This window comes from Labeo rohita, chromosome 25, assembly GCF_022985175.1.
Source record: "Labeo rohita strain BAU-BD-2019 chromosome 25, IGBB_LRoh.1.0, whole genome shotgun sequence".
NCBI classification, from domain to species: domain Eukaryota; kingdom Metazoa; phylum Chordata; class Actinopteri; order Cypriniformes; family Cyprinidae; genus Labeo; species Labeo rohita.
In genome coordinates, this window is record NC_066893.1 from 296,814 (window position 1) to 306,399 (window position 9,586).

Genomic DNA, 9,586 nt, shown 5'->3' on the forward strand with positions numbered 1-9,586 from the left:
AATATTTTTTTAAAAATGTGTGTGGTGATGGAAATGACAACGAATTAACGTGAATGTAGGGAAACAGTAGAGATATTTATTCGAAAAATTCTTAAACTCATCACACTCATTAAACTCAATTCACAAAGTCATTACACATAACCACACCTGTTTTTAGTGTAGTGCTGAGTTTGATGAACAGTTTCAACATTGTGAGATAAATATGAGGCTATATAATTGTGAGAGGTCAGGGCCAACTTTTATTTTGTCCCTACAGGCCTGAGACCTTTCTTTTGTTGTCAGTTGGCATCTTAAAAATAGATAAAAATGAAATCAATTAATATAAAAGTAATATAATTTAGAAATAAAAAATAATATCATAATATAAATATAAAAAGTACTGTAATATAAAAAGTATTACACAAATCTACTCTCACAATCCATATCAATTGTACTTTGTTACCATAAATGTCATTTCCACCACAGAGGGCAGTGTGGTGGAAATTTTTTTGTGAAAAAAATTGAAGATAGCTTCAATGATTAGCTTTGAATTAATACTTAACATTTCATGTATGCAAAGTACTCTTATTTAACTTAACATTTTTAGCTTTTTGAAAACACCCTTGAAGGCACAGCATGTTTGGAAATGACGTAGAAAATCAAGCAATATTTACCTTGATTTTTCTTCATTTGCTGTTAATGAAAATTTAAATTCCCTCCATGTCCAACTTGTGCTCTGATGTCACTGAACATTTCCATAGAAACCACCTAAACAATCTTTCACACAAACTTTTTAAAGGAACATTACGGTGTTGTGGAAATTACACAAATTCTGTGTGACAGCTATAGTTTGTATAAAAAAGTAATATTGATAGTGGTCTCACATTAAATACTATAACGTATTTTCATTCTTTTACTAGTGCTTAATTCAAGTACATTAATAGTTACCAGATAAGTCATATTTTTAAACTGTATTTTCATTGCTGAAGTTTAAAAGTCTGGGTGTGAAACAAGGAGAAAACACCTATAAGGAGGTTGAAAAGTATGAAAAAATCATAATGGAAAGGTACAAAAAAGTTTTTGAGGTGGTTTTATTTTGTTAGTTTGACAAAGAGGAATTTGTCCAAAATTATATGCATTTTTAAAAATATGACCAAAGAACATAAAAGTGCCCATAGTCCAAGAATAACCCATAAATATAGATAGATAAATAGATAGATAGATAGATAGATAGATAGAGTCAACATACCCGTTCTTGTCCTAGGAAAATTTGGATGAACTTTTTGATTCACTTCAAATGTTAATTACTGTATATATATTTGACTATTGTGAGCAGTGTTGGGGAAAGTTACTTTTAAAAGTAATGCATTACAATATTGAGTTACTCCCTAAAAAAGTAACTAATTACATTACTTAGTTACTTTTTATGTAAATTAATGCGTTACTTTACTTTTGTGTTACTTTTTAAATCTGGCCAGGGCTTGCTTGTTTGTTTTAATATAAAAAATTCAATTTTTGGCAAATATAAAAACCGTTTCACACCAAAAGCCTCAGGTTTTGAGAAAAGTCATTCAGAAATTCAGGTCTGTAAAACAACTCAACTCAAGAAAAAAATGTCAGCTCTTCAGCAATTAAAAAAAAAAAAAAAAAAAAAAAAAAAAAAAAAAAGGAAAACAAATGTTAGATTATCTTGAGTAATTTTGCTTATTAGTATGGTTGAGCAGGTTTGCATCATATTCTGAGTTGAATTTCACTGTTTTTATTCATTTTTAGGAACACTGAATCTTTTTTTCCTAAGTGAGATGAATTAATGGATGTTCACATTTATTCTAGAACTAACATATTACTCCAGATTTCTCTCAAGATGGGAACAGGAGAACTTTTAATCAATAAATGGAGGGAAAAGTAAGTAGCGTTACTTATTTGAAAAAGTAACTCATATTTTCTTGTCAACCAAAAAAAAAAAAAAAAATGCGTTATTTCATTGGTTACTTGGAAAAAAGTATATTACGTAACTTGCGTTACTTATATATTACCCCTAATACGGTTTGTGAGGGTGTATAAATTTACAAATCTATAGAGAATACTACAGAGACTCTTTACGTGATAAAAATGGATGGCTCTTAAAAGAGCCTTTGTCGCAGAAGAAAATTTATTTGGAGCTGGTGTATTTGGTCACGGCTTTTGTGCCCTCCGACACGGCGTGTTTGGCCAGCTCACCGGGCAGCAGCAGACGCACGGCGGTCTGGATCTCTCTAGATGTGATGGTGGAGCGCTTGTTGTAGTGAGCGAGACGAGACGATTCACCGGCGATGCGCTCGAAGATGTCGTTGACGAAAGAATTCATGATTCCCATCGCTTTAGAAGAGATACCAGTATCAGGATGAACCTGCTTCATCACTTTGTAGATGTAGATAGCATAGCTCTCCTTCCTAGACCTCTTGCGCTTCTTTCCTCCTTTGCCGGCGGTTTTGGTAACGCCTTTCTTTGAGCCCTTTTTGGGAGCAGATTTCGCTGGTTCAGGCATGTTATTCTATTTTAACAAACACAGAATTCAATACTTCGCGAACCATGCTGTGGTCATTTATTCAGCCCTCATGCTAATTTAAAAGGGCTGAATCAGCTGCTCCGATTGGTTTAATCGTGAAACGAACGTTAAAAACGTATTTCATTGGTCATAATGGCGACAGGTTTGCGGACACATCAGCCAATCGAATGCCTCGATTAATCCCTTAATCCCTCCTATCGCCCCACCCATGAGTTAACTTCCCCCATAGGTTTCAGGTTCTTCATGTAACTTTCCAGCGCAAAATTACAATCTACGTTAACTTTTGCATTAATAGCAGAATTTTACACATATTAGATGGATTTTTCTAGGAATAAGACTTTAATGTATTATGATTATGTTACTAATCAAACGGATTCCCTAAAACATTTTTTTTATTGCTTGAAGACTATTCGAAGTCCCTTACAAGTTTGTTTTTTTAAGGAGTTGTGACTGATTTGAGTTTAGTACAAAAACATTAAAATTTTTACGGTATGTTTTATTATGTAATTACAAAAACTAAAACCAAACCATACTGAAAAACACTCTTAAGAGAAAGTAGGTAGCTCTTAAAAGAGCCTTTATTTTCATATTTGAGTTGAAGTCGTTTAACCGCCAAAACCGTACAGGGTGCGTCCCTGTCGTTTCAGAGCGTACACGACGTCCATGGCGGTAACGGTCTTTCTCTTGGCGTGCTCGGTGTAGGTAACGGCGTCGCGGATCACGTTCTCCAGAAACACCTTCAACCCACCGCGGGTCTCCTCGTAAATTAGACCAGAGATACGCTTGACACCGCCACGGCGAGCGAGACGACGGATGGCGGGCTTGGTAATTCCTTGGATGTTATCACGCAAAACTTTACGATGACGCTTAGCGCCTCCTTTTCCGAGTCCTTTACCGCCTTTTCCTCTTCCAGACATTGTTGTAATAAATGGAACTAACACTCACTAAAGCCAAACTAAATCACCAGAGGCTGAAAGACGAGCTTTACAGCTGCTCAGAGGACCCAGTTGAAACATGTAAAGGCGGTGCCGTGCAACGTCACAATGATGTCACAATGAGTCCAGCAGACTGGAATGGAGACCTGCTTTCAGTGTTAAACCCGTATCACAATCTTTTAACATGAAAGATACTATTTGTTATTACTCAGATTTTATCCATATTTTTTTTTTAAATATTTTTTATCTATTAACAAAAATGTATGGGTTAAATTCCTACTTTTTCACATTTTCTGACTCAATGCTCACATCTTTTTGACTATAGTAATAAAAATGTGTCAGGTTTTTGGAAATATACGAATTGACTATTATTATTATTATATTTTTCTCTTTATTGTAAGCTAGCTACTCCTATATGTGTTTTATTTTTCCTCTTCGCATGTATACTATTCTTTCTATCTTATTTTCTTTGTTATTGCACTCCTGAAGGCCTGCTTCCACATTGCCAATGCATACTTACCAATTTTGTTGCTAGATTTAGCAACTTTTCAGACTACCCTAGCAATGTTTTCTTCAAAAAGCACCTAGCAACAAATTTAGCTTTATTTTTATTTTTTTATTTTAATTTATTTGGCAACTTTTAGTAACTGTGACTCACATGATAAAAAGGCACACATTTTCCCTATAAATTAGACAAAAAGAGGAAATCAAAGGCGTCTAGGAGTACACATACTCACATGAATTAAGTTGCTAGTTATTATTGAACATTGTTCAACAATAAGAGTTAATTTATGCTAACATTTTCCTATTCGTTTGTACCTGCACTTGTTGATAAGTTGATAAGCCTCACAGTTCATCTATCTATCAGTTCATCTATCTATCTATCTATCTATCTATCTGTTTTTTCTAACAATATACACTACTCTTCAAAAGTTTAGGGTCAGTACATTTTTATTATTTCTTTTTTTGTTTTAAATAAATTAATAATTTTGTTCAGCAAGGTTTTGTTAAATTGATAGCAAAGACTTATATTGTTAGAAAAGATTTACATTTTGGATAAATTCTTTTATTTTTATCTTTATATTCATCAAATAATCCTGAAAAAAAAAAAAAGTTCATCTTTCAACATGAATGATTTCTGAAGGATAATGTGAGACTTAAGACTGGAGTAATGGCTGATGAAAATTCAGCTTTGCATTAAAGGTATAAATAATATTTTAAAATATATTAAAATAGTAACCATTATTTAATATTGTAAGAACATTTCAAAATTTTTTCTGTACTTTTGATCAAATAAATGCAGCCTTGATGAACAGCATAAGAGATGTCTTTAAACATTCATTCAAGTCTTACTGATTCCAAACTTTTGAACGGCAGTGTATGCTTGTGCTCATATATGTCTGTAAATCAGAAATATAAAAGAAAGTATCAAGTAGACAAACTATTTTTTTGAAAATGTGGGTGGCTCTTAAAAGAGCTGTTGGTTCCCCTTCAGGAACTCGAGCCGCGTCCGAAAACGCTATGGGACGCTTTCAGCAGCGCTCTGTGTCTGTGTTGTTTGTGCTCGTTTTGGTTGCTAGTTTGCACCACTTTTATTTTCTGAGCACAATGTCTGAGAAGAAAAAAGAAAAGTCCAAGCATATAGACAAACCATGTTTTAGAGTTAGTGTGTTCCTCCCTGCCCTCGTTACATCACGAGCGGGGATACACACGCTCTATGCGTGGTTTGTCTGGGAGCAGGGCGCCCGCACTGCGATCGTCTTCCGATGCACACGCTCCGCTCCCGGAAGGCTCTCTTTGAGGAGGGAGCCTTCACCAGCGTTCCCTGCGGGTCCGGTCCCGCTTCCACCGAGGCGGAGCGATTACTGCACTCGTGGGGATCGCAGTTGGATCTGCTGGAGGGTATGGAGACGGGTGACCCCCTATCTCCTGCCTCACCCAGCAGATCTGCAGCCCGTTCCGCGGGTTCGGAAGCCCGCACTGCGGTTTCTTCCCCCCGGGGAACAGGCTCGACGGTCCGACTATCATCCTCCGAGGGGGGTGATGTCGAGATCGCCGAAGAAACGCCCCAGTCTGTGCAGTATGAGGAGCTGCTGGAGGTTGTGACTCGTGCGGTGGAGAAGTTAAAATTAGATTGGCCCGCCGAGTCACAGGCCGAGCCGCAGAAAAGCAGATTAGATGAGAGATTTCTGCAGTCTCGGCCACCTTCAGCCCGCCGGAGCCTTCCTTTCTTTCCCGATCCTCACGATGTCAGTGTTGCAGGCATACCAGGCTGACCTGCTGAAAGAGCTGGATGAGGGAGAAGAGATCAAAGATGCTGACATCGCGGAGATTAGGAGAACCGCTGATCTTGCTCTCCGCGCCACTAAGGAGACCGCTTGTGCTATTGGGCGGTCTATGGCAGCCCTAGTGGCCGCGGAGAGACATCTTTGGTTGACCCTGTCCGATATGAAAGAAAAGGACAGGTCTTCTTTCTGGACGCCCCGCTTTCGCCTTCTGGCCTGTTCAGCGACTCTGTCAACTCGGTCGTCGACAGGTACCAGGAGGCTCGTAAACAAGCGGCGGCGTTCCAGTGGTTCCTCCCTCTCCGCCATCCAGCTCGCGAGGCTGCTGGGCGGGAGCAGCCTCGGCCGTCTACCAGCTCCTCGTACAGAGATGCACAGAAGCAGAGCGTGGCCACTCGCACTCCTCCCCATCGAGAGTGGGTGGTCGTACGCTCTAAGTCGGGGACTTCCAAGGCGAGGCCCGACCTGAGGGTCGTGCTGCAGTCGAAGAAGTCCTCGACAAAGCAGTTCAGGACCGCTGAGGGCAGCCCCAGGGGGGGAAAGGCGGGGTGCACCGCATTCTTCGGTGTCCGCCTCCCTCAGGAGACCGCTCTGCTAACCCTGCTGGTGCTTCAGGGCGCAGCGGCCTCCAGCGAGCATACACCTCGGTTTCTTCCGCCCGGAAACGTAGCGGGGCCGGGGAGCTCGCCACCCCCGAGGGGGTCTCAGGAGCCGCCAGTTCAGGTGCTTCCTGCCGGGGAACCGTTACAGGACACCGTTCTAGCGGCTCAACAAACACCAGAGACCAGTCTCGAGAGACTGGTTCCCTTAGTAGATCATTTGGCAGCGTGGAAACTACTGCCCAATGTGTCTGCTTGGGTCCTGCACACTGTAGAAAGAGGGTATCGGATACAGTTCGGCGCACCTCCGCCGCCGTTCATCGGGGTCTCCCCCACCTTGGTGGGCCCCGAGCAGGGTCTGGTAATGGAGCAAGAAGTAGCTTCTCTTCTGAGGAAGGAGGCCATCGAGGTGGTCTCTCCTCACGACAGGGAGTCCGGGTTCTACAGCCGGTATTTCATTGTTCCGAAGAAGGATGGGGGCCTACGTCCCATTTTAGATCTTCGTGTTCTGAACCGCTCAGTCATGAAGCTGAAGTTCAGGATGCTTACTCTCAAGCAAGTAGTGTCACAGATCAGGTCCGAGGACTGGTTTGTGACGATAGATCTAAAAAACGCGTACTTCCATGTCTCCATCCTTCCTCAACACAGGAAGTTCCTGAGGTTTGCTTTCAGGGGCGAAGCATACCAATATCGGGTTCTTCCGTTCGGCCTAGCACTCTCCCCCGGCACTTTCACCAAGTGTGTGGATGCAGCTCTGGCTCCGTTGCGACTCCAGGGCATCCGCATACTAAATCGATGACTGGTTAATTCTAGCCCAGTCGGAACAGTTAGCGGCTCAGCATCGAGATGTTGTGCTCGCTCACATGAAAGAGTTGGGGCTGAGACTGAACGCCAAGAAAAGTGTGCTGTCTCCATTACAGAGAACCACTTATCTAGGTGTGGTGTGGGATTCGACCACGATGCAGGCACGTTTGTCTCCTGCTTGGATAGAGTCGATCCTCGCTGCGGTCAGGAGAGTCAAAGAAGGCCGGTCACTCACTGTCAAGCAGTTTCAACAACTGCTGGGTCTGATGGCAGCTGCGTCCAACGTGATACCTTTTGGCCTGCTGTACATGAGACCCCTACAGTGGTGGCTCAAAACCAGGGGGTTCTCCCCAAGGTGAAACCCGCTTCGCATGATCAAGGTCATGCGGCGATGCCTACGTGCCTTGGACATGTGGAGGAATCCCTGGCTCCTGTCTCAGGGCCCGGTGCTGGGAGCTCCTTGTCGCCGCGTAACGCTAGCAACAGATGCTTCCCTCACCGGTTGGGGTGCGGTCATGAGTGGCCACACCGCCCGCGGTCTGTGGAGAAGTCACCAACTCACATGGCACATAAATTGCCTGGAGATGCTGGCCGTGTTTCAAGCGCAGAAGCACTTTCTCCCGGACCTGAGAGACTGTCATGTGTTGGTTCGCACCGACAACACAGCGGTGGTCTCTTACATCAACCACCTCCCTGGTCTGCATTCGCGCCCCTTGTACAAGCTGGCTCACCAGATCCTTGTGTGGTCCCGGGGCAAACTCCTCTCGCTGAGAGCGGTTTACTTGCCGGGGTATCTCAATGTGGGAGCAGACATCCTGTCGAGACAGGGGCCGAGGCCCGGGGAATGGATGCTTCACCCCGAGGTGGTGAAGCAGATATGGAGAGTTTTTGGTCCAGCCCAAGTGGATCTTTTTGCCACGAGGGAGAACACGCAATGTCCCCTCTGGTACTCTCTAGTTCATCGAGCTCCCCTGGGGCTGGATGCCATGGTACAGACGTGGCCGAGGCTTCGTCTGTACGCGTTTCCCCCGATCGCTCTGCTCCCGGGAGTTCTAGAGAGAGTGCGCCGGGACGGGGTGTCCCTTCTTCTAGTAGCCCCGTACTGGCCGGGCCGAGTTTGGTTCTCGGACATGATTTCTCTCCTCAACGGCTCTCCATGGGAGATTCCCGTCACTGTGTTCCACCCTCGCCCGGAGCTGTGGAAGCTTTGGGTGTGGACCGAGGTTGTTGAGACCATCCTCCAATCTAGAGCTCCCTCTACAAGGAAACTTTACGCCTTGAAGTGGAAGCTTTTCACTTCTTGGTGCGGACGCCACCAGCAGGACCCAGTTAACTGCCCAGTTGGTACAGTGCTGGAGTTCCTGCAGGACAGGCTTTCCGCAGGGTTATCCCACTCCACCCTGAAGGTCTACGTGGCGGCCATTGCGGCCTACCACGCCCCTCTCAGTGGTCTCTCTGTGGGTAAAGACCCCCTTGTCTCACGTTTCCTCCGCAGTGCGCTGAGGCTTAGGCCTCCTGTACGTTCTCGTGTTCCCTCATGGGACTTGTCGCTGGTGCTAGAGGCTCTCTGTAGGCCTCCTTTCGAGCCAATTGAAGAGATTTCTGATCGTCACCTTACGATTAAGACAGTTTTGCTTATCGCGATTACTTCTCTAAAGAGAGTTGGGGATCTTCAGGCCCTTTCAGTGGCCCCTTCTTTTCTGGACTTTGCGCCAGGTCTGGCAAAAGCTTTTTTGCACCCTCGTCCGGGGTATATCCCGAAAGTCCCCTCCTCAGCACCACGGCCAGTCGTACTACAGGCCTTTTGTCCTCCTCCCTTCCGGGAGCCCGACCAGCAGAAGCTAAACTGTATGTGTCCAGTTCGAGCGCTAGACACATACGTCCACAGAGCCGCCATGTGGAGAAAATCTGATCAACTTTTTGTTTGCTATGGTCCGGCTAAGCGAGGCTTTCCGGCCACCATACAAACTTTGAGCCGTTGGATTGTGGATGCTATTTCTTGCGCATATGAGTCCTCTGATCTCCCTCCTCCTTTAGGGGTCAAGGCTCACTCAACCCGGAGTGTTTCTGCCTCCAAGGCCTTTCTTGAAGGTGTTTCTATGCAAGACATCTGTAATGCTGCGGGATGGTCCACGCCCCTTACTTTTGTCAGGTTTTATGACCTGGATTTGCGAGCCGCTCCTGGCTCTTCTGTCCTTCGTCCTAGCTCTCTCTAGGCAGGGACTTGGATTCTGGTGGCGTGGGCATCTCGTTCCCATAGCGTTTTCGGACGCGGCTCGAGTTCCTGAAGGGGAACGTCTCAGGTTACGTATGTAACCCTGGTTCCCCGAGGGAACAAGACGCCGCGTCTCGAGGCCTTCATCCTGCATCTCTGCGAGCGCTGCTTCTCTCTTGAAGCTGACGCCGGTTTCCCACGCACGTGTATTTATAGCTTCC

The 9,586-nt window shown here is 44.6% G+C and overlaps 1 protein-coding gene across 1 annotated transcript; it reads right to left on the bottom strand.

The window, feature by feature from the left end:
- Positions 1-2,116: 2,116 nt before the first annotated feature.
- LOC127156851 (histone H2B) lies at positions 2,117-2,514 on the bottom strand. Its single transcript, XM_051099958.1, has one exon. It carries the CDS (start codon positions 2,504-2,506, stop codon positions 2,132-2,134), a length of 375 nt encoding a protein of 124 aa, XP_050955915.1. The 5' UTR covers positions 2,507-2,514; the 3' UTR covers positions 2,117-2,131.
- Positions 2,515-9,586: the final 7,072 nt, after the last annotated feature.